The sequence below is a fragment of the Triticum aestivum genome, chromosome 7A, assembly GCF_018294505.1.
Source record: "Triticum aestivum cultivar Chinese Spring chromosome 7A, IWGSC CS RefSeq v2.1, whole genome shotgun sequence".
NCBI lineage: Eukaryota > Viridiplantae > Streptophyta > Magnoliopsida > Poales > Poaceae > Triticum > Triticum aestivum.
The window spans coordinates 5,210,513-5,224,928 of NC_057812.1; the positions used below are offsets into that span (position 1 = coordinate 5,210,513).

Consider the following 14,416-nt stretch of genomic DNA (forward strand, 5'->3'; position numbering starts at 1 on the left):
ATGAATGAACAACTTCAGTCCTCATGGTCATTGATCCTCTTCTTCATGCGGAGCAACCACTTCTTCCCCATCTCATCCAAGAGGTTGATGTCCTGCAACACGATCCTCGACTCCTTCATCTCTCTCGCAAGCCGCAACCTCTCTTTTATCGAGGTCAAGACCATGCATTGTCATCATTTGCTTAAGCACCAATTTGGCAACCTTCTCTTGCCTCTTCAATTCCAGCCTCTCCTGCTCCAAGGCCAACCTCTACCAGTCAAAGTCCACCTTTCTCACTTTGCACATCAATGAACATCTTGTACCTCTCCTCTTCTTCACATTCTTCGCATAAAAAATGCCCATCCAAGTGGCGGATATTTTGCTTGCCACACCTTCAAGCGCCACCCTTTTCTTCTCCCACTTGTTTCCCATCACTTCTGGTTTCTTTTAGGCATAGCTGGTTGTAAGTCGGATGCATAATTTTCTTCTTCCCCTTCCTCGTCCACTCCAATTCAGTGAGCCGAGCTCGACCCATCGTTTTTCTTCATGTTCTTCGTATCGTTCTCAATTTCCTTGGGAAAAATCTGCCACTTGGGTCCCCCATTCAATTTCATCCAACAATGAGGAAAGCTGAATGGCTTGTTCTCCACTTGATGGTACAAAGCCGCTGCCAAAGTTCCATGGGTTTGAACTTCGATGCTGCCTTGGTTCCAACCTACAACTTGAGATAACCAATAAATTTGCTAACGACCTCTTTGGATAGACGACCATATATGTTGAAGAGAGCTCGCAACGTGGTTAGTGCAAATTGGGTGCGGTCGCACATAGTGTTTTTGCTCATGATAAAATTTCCAAATTTTCTTCTAATATTTCTTGCTTTTTTCTCGGTTCCATAAATCGGATCCATGCTAGTGTTGCATCAACTTTCACACAACAAAACATCTTTAAATTGTGTGAATGCTCGGTTCCATAAATTTTGCAGTTATTATTATTATTATTGTTATTATTATTATTATTATTATTATTATTATTATTATTATTATTATTATTATTATTATTATTATTATTATTAGTGTGTGATGTTTTCCCAACTTCGAACACCGAGGATTTGGTATCCTCCATAGTAAAACACAAAGACACTTGACCATGATTTATCATGTCATGCAATATTTATTCGTACAATATGCATCGCAATTTAACTACGGTCCAACTAATACGATCTGATGATCTGTACAACAAAAGAAACTATGGATAAAAATGTGGAAGGGTCAAAATTTATATCGAGTCTTGGTCGGGCATTCCGTCGAACATGAAGTGGGCATGACTGGCAACGGCATTGCTCGAGGACGCCCGACGTACTTCGAGCTCTGGCGAGTCCGCCATCATGTCCTCGTTGGGGACGGCCTGATTGAAGCTCAAATCCGGGATGCCCTTCCACTAGGAGGGTGTGATGGAGTCGGGCAACCACCAAACATTCATTGTCTCCGTGGCCATGACTGACGGATTGGAGAGCGTTGTGTCCATGTCCTCAGGAGTGGCCTTTGCCGCCACCAAGGCCGTGTCTGCAGCTGCCTTCGCCATCGCTATCTTTTCCTCTGCCTCACGTCCGTGCTGCCTTTGGCGGTGCTCCTTCGGCAAGGTTCTCCGCCTTGCAAGGATCCAAAGCCAGCCGGGGACCCCGACTGATTCCATCGAGGCATCATCCGCGCACATGGAGGCAGACATGACCGTTGGCGATGACATCAGCGAAGGCGGGTGAGGACGACTAGCAAGGAGGGGGTGGGCGGCTGCACGACGGCGGGAGAAATGGAGGAGGGAGACGGGAGGAGTTTGGCTGATGTGGAGAACTAGTCAATTTGATTCTGGTTTAGGATGGGTCCGCCTTGACAGAGCCGACATGACGGGAGTGCCCGGGCGCGTCTGGACCTCCCCATATCCGCCCCAAATATAGGCCGGATATGGGGAGTGCCGGTCAATCCGGACGTTTGGGCCAGACATGAAACGTCCGGTTGCACTTTTTTTGTTCGGTCACAGGCTGGGCGCCATCCGGATGTTTGGGGGGATTATGGTGTTCGGGCTGTAGTTGCTCTTACATTGCTATATGGTAAGATTCAAGGGTGAAGAGCAGTTCTCTTCGAGTTATATAAAGTGCATTTGGATGGACAGCGACAGCCTACATCGACTGACTGAAATTTGCAGCGCACATGGGGAGGCAGTGAATGGCGATGGCAGCGTCCTGTACGAGATATCAACCGGTCGGGAGGTGCACCATAAAAGGCAACAAAGAGCATCTGCATCCATATACACGTCCACCGGGTGATGTCTCACAACCTTTATTTTTTCTTGCATATTTGTGTCTAAGACGACCAAATCCAGTTCGATCTAGGGTTAGGAGGTATCGGAAATAAAAGTGCATTTCATGTATGACTTACATGTCATTTTGCCCTGAACACTAGTACGTGAATAGCTTCTGAAAGCGCATACAAAGACAACAGGCGGTTATAGGGAAACCAGAGCAGAAGCTAGCCATGAAAACATGGCACTCAAATTCTAATCCAGACATGTAATTGTACAATTATGATGCAATGTATTCTGGAAGACACTCCAGATTTTTTGCTTTGGTAAACTCCTATAGATTTTTGTAGGAAAAATTAGGTACGTGCAACTATCCGGATTCTATATTCCAAGGTTGTCACTAACTTTTATGGAGTTCTGGCTATGCCGCTAACGATTGTGGTTAGGTCTTCACCTTGTTGTCGTCTCCTTTGACCAATTTCTTCCTTTGAGTCCTCGCAAAAATAAATTCTTCCTTTGAGGGACCCGCCTCTTTGTCATGCCATTAGCAACACAGAGGAGACTAACTCGACTCTTCCATTCATTATGGGGGCCCACTATTGGGGTGGGTCATCGAAAAAATGGGATCCCTGGAAAAACTCCCATCCAGTCCATCGCAATATGTGTTTATCCCCAGTCCTCTTCCCCACCTTCTGTTTTTTTTTCTTTTTGCGGGTTTTTTCTATCTATTCATCAACTTCAAGGTAGTACAAAGAACATCAAAAGTAAAACTTACATCTAGATCGGAAGACCACCTAGCGATGACTACAAACACTTGAGCGAGCCAAAGGCGCATCGCCATCATACCCCTCCCTCGTCGGATTCAGTAAAACCTTATTGTAGTAGACAGTTGAGAAGTCATCGTGCTAAGATCCCACCGGACTAGTGCACCAGAACAATAACTGTCGCCGATGAAGAGAAGCGTATATCGAAAGGATCCAACCTGTAGATACATGATCGTAGATGAGCAGAGTCCAAATCCAGCCAAATCATGAGATCCGTCGGCGACACACCTCCACACTTCCTCCGATGATGCTAGACACATCGCCGGGATGTGGGCTGGGCGGGGAGAACCTTGTACCATCTTCACGAATCCACCACCGCCTCAACTTTCTGAACATGACCCAAACCCTAAACAAACTTAAAAAGAAACTAAAAACGGAGACCTCCTGGTGGCAAGGGCTGGGATCCACCATGCCTCCAAGGCCTTAAGTCCACAAGAGTGTGGTGGACGTCGACTGCGAAGATGGGAGGTAGTGGAAACCCTACTCCTGTTCGCTTGAGTCGCCCACACGAAGGGCAAAACTTAGGCATCATCCCCTTCCCCTCCTTTTTGGCGAGAGAACTTTCAATATATTCATCAAACATCAATGTACTACAAAGAACACCAGAAGCAACAAAAATTACATCCAGGTTTGTAGACCACGTAACAACGACTACAAGCACTGGAGCGAGCCGAAGACGTGCCACTGTCATTGCCCCTCCCTTCCCGGAGCCGGACAAACCTTGTTGTATAGTAGACAACCGGGATGTCCTCATGCTAAGGCCCCACAGGACCCGCACACCAGAACAACAACTGTCGCCGATGATGAGAAGCGTAGATTGTAAGGATCCAACATGTAAACACAAAAATATAGATGAATGAAGCTTAGATCCAACTGGATCCACCGAAGACAAACGCCGAACAAATCCCTCGAAATCCACCGGGGACGCACCTTCCGCTGCCTTTCCTGCCACCCCCACCTTCCCCGGTAATGGAACCAGCCGAGCGGGAGAAGGCGGAACGGGATCGCCAGATGAGGCTCCTATTTGCATGTGGCCATGGATGCAGCATTTCAGCATGATGGCTTTGAACTTGATACAGCTGCACTTTCAGTTCGCAGAAAGATTGGTTCCCGATTCAGGAACAAACCCACAAAGCAATCTTGCACTAAGGGGCCGATACATCTACTTTCTATTTTGTCTCCTAATTTTTGTAGTTTCTTGCATACTCTCTAAACCCCCAACAAACATCCTGCTAGCAGTTTAAACATGATACCAGCTTGGGGATGTCTATTATGGTGACACTTCAGTCGTGCTTGAAACATGTTGGGAGTAGACAAGATTTAAACAGTTTGGAGCAGAGGTACTGGTCGATTTGGAGCAGATTTTAATGAAACTTGGAACTCAGACCCGATTTGGAGCAGATTTTTATGAAACTTGGAACTCAGACTGGGTCGAATGCACTTTTTTTTTCTTTACCATAGTCCTGATCACTGCATAAACTACATAGAGACCATCAAAGGTACTTGGTGAAAGAAGAACATCCCAGATTTTTGGTCACGTTCAAACCATGTCACACAATTTTACTGTAAATCGATCGATCTTAGAAGCCACAACACGCTCGTCCTTCAACCCACAAAGTAACAGAGGTGATTGTTGTTTGTGAGTTGTGCAACATACTTGAACTCGTATGTCACCATACTCGAATTCGTTGTGGGCCGTCTTGACAAAGTTTTCATATTCACCATTCGAGAACCAACAAGATGCGTAGTCCACATAGAGACGCTCCCACTTTTCCCGGTGTCTCTTATTCCCTGATCCATCTTCACATTCTATTTTGTCCATCTACTATCTCTCAGGCCCAGTTCCTATTTTTTTCTCAGTTTGTCAAATTTGAATGTGATGAAAGGGTGTTCCAACTAGTAGAAGTGGATGCTTGCTGGAGTCATGATGGGTCGGTATATATAGGCACACACACAAAACATCATGATGTTCATGGTTGGTAGTTGTTGGATCTGTATAATTTTGCATTGATACTATGTGAAGATCTGGATGATATTGTTTCACTATCGTCCTTCTTCTTTGAAGTTCAGCATGATACCATGCAGTAACCATGAAGCGAAGCCCAAGTACGTGCAATGTGGTTGGCGTGCCCATTTTTTTAGGATGCTTGACCTGCATGGTTAGACCTTTTTTCTTTACCATTGCAGTAATGTGGCCTTGTGATGGTCGTACAATCTGGAATACACCTGGAGATCGTATAAATGCATTCCTATTAAAATTAGGCATTAATTTCATATTTTTGGTGAAACTATATCATTCAAGATGACATGAACCGGAATATATCAAGCAAAACGTTGCATGATATGTCGATGAAAGGTCTCGAACAGCATTTAGGAATAATATAATGCTTTACTATGTGCCGACTTACGATATTTAGGACCTTAGTTTTTTTATTGGGCTGGAACCTTGGTTTATTTTCTTCCTTAAAATTCACTGATTGTTCTTATTTTTTTTCTCTGTCACTTCATTTGAGTTAAGATATGGTGCATTCACCGGCAAGGTGACATGCCCTTGAGTGAGTTTATGTTGTGCATATTGTCTTCGCCAAACCATGGAATCGCAAAAAAGCTTTCCATGATCCTATCAAAATTAAAATGTTGCTCTTTTGTTTCATTTTTTGGCACCCATCTTCTCTGCAGGTAGACCACGCCAAGGTTGGATTGCTGCGCGCCAGTCAAGAAGGAAACAATCCGAGAGAGGAAGCAGAGTAGCAAACCACCTCCGCAGCTTCTCCATCATGCAAAATACGCCTTCGTGCTCGGTTTGTGTACTCCAAAGAAGAGTTGTCTTTGCCCGACACACACCAGGAGACGGCCCGATCCGACTGAGTGCCGATGATTGACAATCAAGGACAGTTGAGTTCATCATGTATACACTCCAGCGATGATGGGTGGAAGTTACTTCCGAATATAAATCGGTCGATCTCAGATGAAACTTGATGGCGCGAAGTACGGTAATATTTTGTCGAAATGAGCCGGTTTCGAACAAAGTTCCTACAGAACTTGGACTCTGTTCTTGTCGGTAAAACACGTTTTCTCTACCATAGGTTTGATCTTTGAACTACATGGAGGCTAGTACTACCAACCCTTTCATGATTACTTATGCTCATAGTTGGAACTTTCTTTTGACAGTGTGTGTCACAACTTGACTATGTAACACAAGAATTGTAGTACTGTACATGATCCAGTACAAAAGAAAAAAAGATACAGGGTAGGCAAACATGACTTATCTTCCAAACAAAAAAGGACTTGTCACATACCATAGACACAAGAGATAGAAACAGAATCATAGGACACAACAAACAAGCAACAGGCAGCGGCTCTGCTCATAAAGCAGCCTTGAGACAGCAGGATCACTGGCTATCAAACACAGGTTGGTAAAAACACATTTTATTCAAACTAATTCAGAATAATCATCGGGGGAGATCCGACGAATAACAATGTCTTCCCTCCAGGGTTGAAATCACATGGAAGTAGTGGAGACTGGAGAGTATATATGTGATCTCCTTGTAGTTGTAGAAATTAAATACAGGACTCATTACTCAATTAATAAAAATTAAACGACAATTGCTCCCCTACAGGAAAAGGACTCGTGACTGGCAGCAACCAAAGATGCCGAGGAGATGAGCCCGTGCTGGGTCGTCTGCTCAGCAGAGCAGCAGCAGCTTAGATCTTCACATACTACCATAGACACAAGAGATAGCAACAGAATTTCCTGAGAATCATATGACACAAAAAACAAGCAACATGCAGTGGTTCTGCTCATAAAGCAAACTTGAGAAAGCAGGACCGAGAAGACGAAACCTGACGGGCCGTCTCTTGGTAGAGCAACAGCAGCAGCAGCAGCTTAGATCTTTGAGTTGGCGATCTTGTACCACTCGGTGTGGAATGAGCCGGGCATGTCGACCGTCTCGTAGGTGTGCGCCCCGAAGTAGTCCCTCTGGGCCTGGACGAGGTTCGCTGGAAGCATGTCCCTCCGGTAGGAGTCGAAGTAGGCCAGAATTGCGGACATGCTGGGGGTGCTGACGCCATTGTTGATGGCGAGGCAGACGACCCTCCTCCACGCAGCTGGCCTATCCATGATCTCCTGCGCGAACTCAGGGTCGATGAGGAGGTTGGCGAGCTCACCGTTCCTGTCGTAGGCCTTCTTGATGCGGTCCAGGAAGCTGGCGCGGATGATGCACCCACCCTTGCAGATCCTGGCTAGCTCACCGAGGTTTAGGCCCCATCCTTTCTCCGTGCTCTTGCCTTGATCTTGGAGGCGTCACCACTGCTGGTCCCTGGTTTCTTCGCTTATTAGCTATTCTCAGCTCCATAGATCAGTGTTAAAGGCCGGGCAGAACCGCAGCTTCTTCCCGATTAGAAATGTGTTCAGTCCTGCAGCAAACACATAGCTGCAGCAAGCACATAGCAGGAGGACAACGGCTTGAGCGTTACGAACTACAGCACCGGCATGCACTTCCCTGACCTGTTATCCACCAATTTGAGTTAGTTCAAAATGGAAGAGCATGGATCCCCAGGCCCACAAAATGTGAGAAGTTTAGTTCAAAATGTACTACAGGCATCAAACAACCCAATGACTAGACTCAAGCGCAGCTTGCACATGAAGTTTAGTTGCGTGTTTACTTACATCCCTATATGGTTGGATTCAAGAGCGAACTGCACCTCTCCTCAATTATATACAAGTGCATTTGGATGGACAGTGACGGCCTACATTGGCCGATGGAATTTTGCAGTGCACATGGGGAGGCAGTGAACGGCGATGGCAGCGTGAAGATATCAACCGGTTGGAGGGAGCACCATAAAAGGCAACAAAGAGTATCTGCATCCATATACATGTCCACCGGGTGATGTCTCAGAATGTTATCTTTTTTTTTTCATATTTGTTCAATAAGACCACCAAAGCCGGTTCGACCTAGGGTTAGGAGGTATTGGAAATAAAAGTGCATTTCCTGCATGACTTGCATGTCGCTCCATCAGGAACATAAGTACAGGAATAGCTTCTGAAACCGCATACAGAGACAACAGATGGTTACAGTACAGGGAACCATAAAGATGGTGAGGAGCGCAGCCTACCAGAACCGAAGCTAGCCTTCAAGAACTCCGGCACAAATTATAATTTGGACATGTAATTATACAATTTTGATACACTATATTCTGGAAACACTTCAATTTTTTTGCTTTAGTAAACTACTATAGATTTTTGAAGGAAAATTTAGGTACGTGCAACTATCCAGATTCTACACTCGAAGGCTCCCTAAATTGTATGGAATTCTGCCTGTGCCACTAATGATTGCGGTCAAGTCTTCGCCGTTGACGTCTCCTTTGACCAATTTCTTTCTTTATGGGACCCACCTACTCCCTTGGTTCCAAAATAGATGACCCAACTTTGTACTAACTTCGTACTAAGGTTAGTACAAAGTTGAGTCATCTATTTTGGAACGGAGGGAGTATTTGTCATGCCATTAGCAACAAAGAGGAGACTAATTTGACTCTTCCATTCACTATGGGGGCCAACTAATGGGGGGTGGGTCATAGAAAAAATGGGATCCATAGAAAAACTCTCATCCAGTCCATCGAGAGATGTGTCTATCGTCGGTCCGCGGCCACCCCCCCCCCGCCCCCGCCTCTTCCGCTACTCTTTTTGCGGGGAAAAAAATTACGATCTATTCATCGAACTGTCAAGTTAGTACAACGAACACCAGAAGTAAAACATACATCCAGATCCGAAGACCACCTAGCGACGACTACAAACACTGGAGCGAGCCGAAGGCCCACCGCCATGAATGCCCTCCTCTTCGGACCCAGTCAAACTTTGTTGCAGTAGACAGTCGGGAAGTCATCGTGCTAAGGCCATGCCGGACCTGCACACCAGAATAACAATTGGCGCCGATGAAGAGAAGCGTATATTGAAAGGATTCAACCTGTATCCACATGACCGTAGATGAAGCTTTCCATCCACTCACAACTGTCATCCATATTTTGTCTACTCAACGATGCAAGATAGAAGAAGCTTTCCATCAAATAGAACCTTTCTGTGGCTTTGTTTAAATTTTTTTGGAACCCCTCTTTTTCTCCGTGTAGAAGAGTTGTTTCTCGTTTCCAATCAAGATCTCCTTGTGATATATGATTAATAGTCCATAGGCAAGCCCACCTATGACATCTAGGAAGAGTATGGCGTCAACAATGTGAATGTCCGATGATGACGACTTCGACCGAGAAGCCGGCTGAGCCAGATCACATTGTTAGCTCCATATATACGCCAGACCAGGGTTGCCGAATGCTTGGCACAGTTTGGTAGAACAGAGGGTCATATAGTTTGTTGGTTACGTCAACCCCCGGATTGTATGTCGGCTTACGGTGGCCGATTGCAATCCTGTTTTGGAGGGACAAAACTCATAGTCTTTCTGCAGGAAAAAAAATAGAAACCAGCTGAGCCGACGGTCACACCCATTCTCCAGTCCGAGACATTGGCCCTTTACGTTAGTTGCAGCTCTAGATACCCAATTATCTCTAGTTGTAGTTACTGGATGGATTTTCCTAAGCTGTAATACTAAACTTGGCTACATGGTTCTTTTGACGACTTCGGGGATTACCTACCCTTGGATTAGCTTGGCAATCTTGTTATGTATTTATCAATATGGCAGTTTTAATCATTACCCTATGTGAATGACTTACTACCTTCTGCTTTTTGACCAAGTTTCTTTACAGTTGATCAGTGATATGCTGACATTGGGTACAGTACTGGATGATGTTGTATTTCTCATAGCAGAAGTTGGATGCTTATGCATGATACACGACTGTTATACAAACATGCGATTGTGCATGAGGTTATGCAATTTTTCAAGCAGAACATGCATGGTTAATGATTGTTGGATGAACAGAAGACAACAAAGGCCATGAAGAGCCAGCCTGAAGCTGCTCTTGACGACTGCGTGGAGCATGCTGAAATTGGTAAAGCTACCAGGATGGCTGATGGGACACATTGGCCCTGGTTTCTTTGCTTAGCTATTCTAAGCTCCTCGTAGATCAGTGCTGAAGGTCCAGCAGAACAGCAGCTGCCTAAGCTTCTTGAGGATCAGAACAGGTGTTCAGTCCTGCAACAGGCAGATAATAGGACAACGGCGTGAGCGTTACGAACTAAAGCACCGTCATGCACTTCCCTGACATGTGATCCATCCAATTTGAGTTAGTTCAAAATGGAAGAGCATGGATCCCCAGGCCCACAAAATGTAAGAAGTTAGTTCAAAATGTACTACATGCATCAAACAACCCAACGACTAGACTCAAGCGCAGCTTGCAGATGAAGAGTGTTCAAAATGTACTACATGCATCAAACATCCCAATATGGTTGGATTTAAGAGTGAACTTCACTTGTCCCTACATGGAAAATTATAGTGCACATGGGGAGTCAGTGAATGGCGATGGCAGCGTCCGGAGAAGATATCAACCGGTTGGAGGGAGCACCATAAAAGGCAACACAGAGCAGTATCCATATACACGTCCACTGGATGATGCCTCACAACGTTTGTGTTTTTCATATTTGTGTAATAAGACCACCAAAGTCAGTTCGGTCTAGGGTTAGGAGGTATCGGAAATAGAAGTGCATGTCCCATTTGACTTAAATGTCTCTGTTTCCTGAACAATAGTACGTGAATAGCTTGTAAAACTGCATAAAAGACAACAGACGGTTATAGGGAAACATAAAGATGGTGTGGAGCGCGGGTTAGAATCGTCTGCTGTAGCGCATCGTGTGGAATCGGCCCATATGTCATCCGCACTACATCACTGCATAGTACTGCAGAGGATCTGAACCCGTGGAGCGCAGCCTACCAGAGCCAAAGCTAGCCTGCAAGAATCCACACTCAAATTCTAATTCAGACATGTAATTATACAATTTTGATATAATATACTCTGGAACAAACTCCAGATTTTTTCTGTGGTAAACTCCTATAGATTTTTCTAGGAAAAATTAGGTACGTGCAATTATTCGGATTCAATATGCGAAAGCTGTCTCTAAATATTATGGAATTGTGGTTGTGCCACTAATGATTGCGGTCAGGTCTTGTTGTCGTCTCCTTTGACCAATTTCTTCCTTTGTGGCACCCACCTCTTTGTTATGCCATTAGCAACAAAGAGGAGACTAATTTGACTCTTCCATTCACTATGGGGCCCACTAATGGGGTGGGTCATAGAAAAAATGGGATCCCTGGAAAAGCTCTCATCTAGTCCATAGTGATATGTGTCTATCGATGGTCATCGGCCACCTCCCCTCTTCCCAATCTTCTATTCATCAATTGTCAACGTAGTACAAAGAACACTAGAAGTAAAACTTACATCCAGATTCGTAGACTATCTAGCGACGACTACAACACTAGAGCGAGCCGGTCAAACCTTGTTGTAGTAGATAGTCGGGAAGTCATCGTGCTAAGACCCCACCGGACCAGCACACCAGAACAACAACTATTGCCGATGAAGAGAAGCATAGGTCGAAAGGATCCAACATGAAGACACATGACCGTAGACGAGCGGGGACCAAATCCAGCCAGAACTATCATGATCTGTCGGCGACACACCTCCACACACCCTCCGATGATGCTAGACGCACCACCAAGATGGGGCTGGGCGGGAAGAACTTATACATCTTCATGGAGCCACTGCCGCTTCGCCTATCTGAACAGGACCCAAATCCAAAAGAAACTTTAAGAAAACCTAAAAAAGGAGTCCTCCGGTTGGCAAGGGCCAGGGTCCACCATGCCTTCGTGGTCTTAAGTCCACAAGAGATGAGGCGGACCGGCGGCCGCGGAGACGGGAAGCACCGAAAACCATGTTCCTGTTCTCTTGAGTCGCCCACACGAAGGGAAAATCTTAGGCATCATCCATCTGCCATTGTTTTTTTTCGAGAAAACTTTCAATTTACTCATCAAACATCAATGTACTACAAAGAACACCAGAAGCAGCAAAAATTACATCCAGTTCAAAATGTTGAGTCCTGCATCAAGAAGATAACGGAACAACGGCTCGAGCGTTACAAACTACAGCACCGGCATGCACTTCCCTGACAAGTGATCCATCCAATTTGAGTTAGTTCAAAATGCTAGAGCATGGATCCCCAGGCCCACAACATGTGAGTAGTTAGTTCAAAATGTACTACAGGCATCAAACAACCCAATGACTAGACTCTAGCGCAGCTTGCACATGAAGCGTGTTTAATTGCTTGTTCACTCACATCACTATATGGTTGGATTAAAGAGCAAACTGCACTTCTCCTCCAGTTATATATATATATAAGTGCATTTGGATTGACAGTGACGGCCTTCATCGGCTGTCGGAAAATTGTAGTGCACATGGGGAGGCAGTGAATGGCGATGTCAGCAGGAAGATATCAACCGGTTGGAGGGAGCACCATAAAAGGCAACACATAGCATCCGCATCCATATACACGTCCACCGGGTGATGTCTCACAACGTTTTGTTTTTCATATTTGTGCAATAGGACCATCAAAGCTGGTTCAATCTAGGGTTAGGAGGTATCAGAAATGAAACTGCATTTCCTGTATAACTTAATGTCGTTGTTTGGTGAACTTGAGTACATGTAGCTTTCAGAAACTACATACAAAGACACCATATGGTTACAGGGTGAGGAGGGCTACCTACCAGAGCCAAAGCTAGCCTTCAAGAACTCGCACTCAAATTCTAATTCAGACATGTAAGAGCAAATTGCTCAAACCACCACATTCGTGGCTAGGGTACTCTTTAACCATCGTTTTTGCTAAAAGTCACAAATTGTCACCACTTCCATGGCAAGTGAGTAACAAATCGCACTAATTTAGATCTGAGCCATGTCTAACCACAAAACTGACTTCACAGACCCACACATCAGGGTGACATGGCATGTGTATGTGGATAAGATGTTGAGCTGGAGTGGACCCCACATGTCAGCTCCATCTTTTTTCCCTTCTTCTTCTTCCTCCTGCCCGATCGGCCCGCCCCCACCCCCGCGGCCCCTCCTGCTCCCAGTCACCATGGGCAGCACTAGCTGTCGCGCGCCATGTCTATGTGGAGCCCCTGCCGTTGCGTGCCATGTCCATCGGGAGCCCCAGCCACGCTCCCGCTCCCAGCCGCCATGGACAGCACCCGCTGTCGCACGCCATGTCCATGGGAGCCACTGCCACTGCGTTACATGGCCATCGGGAGCCTCAGCCGCCTCCGGCCCTCCCGCTCCTAGCAGCCATTGGTAGCACCCGTCGTCACGCGCCATGTCCATGGGGAGCCCCTGCTGCTGCACGCCATGTCCATCGGGATCCCCAGCCGCCATGGGCAGCACCCGCGGTCGCGCGCCATGTCCATGGGGAGCCCCCGCCGCTACGCGCCATGTCCATCGGGAACCCCTGCCGCCCCTCCTGCTCCCGGCGCCATGGCCATGGGGAGCCCCCGCCGCGGCCAGTAGCAACAACGACCAGTAGTGGAGCAGAAGCAGTGAAGCTGCCAGCAAGAGCGACAGCCAATAGCAGCGGCAGGCGGCAGCAGCAGCGGCGGCTCGATTGCTCTCTTTTTAAAAGTTACAAGGACTTGATTGTGTATTGTTCACATGGTTATGCCACGTTGGCTCGACATGTGGGTTCAACTGGTCAGTTTTATGATTAGTTGCGGTTCATTTTTTAATCAAAGGAATTTGTTACTCATTTGTTGCAGAAGTGGTGGTGATTTGAGATTTTTGGCAAAAGCGGTGGTAAAGGAATACCCTAACCACAAATGTGGTGGTTTTGAACAATTTACTCTGACATGTAACTACATAGTTTTGCTATATTCTGGAACACACTCCAGATTTTTGCTTTGGTAAACTCCTATAGAGTTTTCTAGGAAAAACTGATATGTGCAATTATCCGAATTCGATATTCACAGACTGTCACTAAGTTTTGTGGAATTGTGGTTGTGGCACTAATGATTGCAGTCAGGTCTTCACTTTGTTGTCGTCTCCTTTGACCAATTTCTTCTTTTGTGGGAGCCACCTCTTTGTCATGCCATTAGGCCTTTCACAGTGCTCCATGGTGTATATGTGCTAAGCTTGCCACATAAGCAAAAAAAAAAGACGTGGGAAAGCAATTAAGGGGGAGAGAGAGCACACTGATGACCCCTAGAAGAAAAAACGCCAAGTGCGCGAACCTAGACATAACACATAAATAAAGGAAGGCCACAAATGCATGGAAGAGTTTAGTAGCTAAATCATCAAATGAAAGGAGTTAGCTAGGACAAGTTAAACACATATGCATTGACCAC

General features: G+C 45.8%; 1 protein-coding gene across 1 annotated transcript; it reads right to left on the reverse strand.

Moving 5' to 3' along the window:
• Positions 1-6,984: 6,984 nt before the first annotated feature.
• LOC123150116 (6-phosphogluconate dehydrogenase, decarboxylating 1) lies at positions 6,985-13,454 on the reverse strand. The gene is made up of 5 exons (XM_044569912.1): positions 13,320-13,454; positions 10,927-10,986; positions 10,790-10,806; positions 10,102-10,207; positions 6,985-7,380 (listed from the first exon to the last, which is right to left on the reverse strand). Exons 1-5 carry the CDS (start codon positions 13,452-13,454, stop codon positions 6,985-6,987), a joined length of 714 nt encoding a protein of 237 aa, XP_044425847.1.
• Positions 13,455-14,416: the final 962 nt, after the last annotated feature.

Coding starts and splice junctions, on each gene's coding strand:
- LOC123150116 (XM_044569912.1), bottom strand. CDS start 13,454: ATGGCGGCTGGGGATCCCGATGGACATGGCGTGCAGCAGCAGGGGCTC. Junction 10,987..13,319: donor CTGAGGCTCCCGATGGCCAT/GTAACGCAGTGG, acceptor GGATTCTTGCAG/GCTAGCTTTGGCTCTGGTAG. Junction 7,381..10,101: donor GTGTCCCATCAGCCATCCTG/GTAGCTTTACCA, acceptor GATCAAGGCAAG/AGCACGGAGAAAGGATGGGG.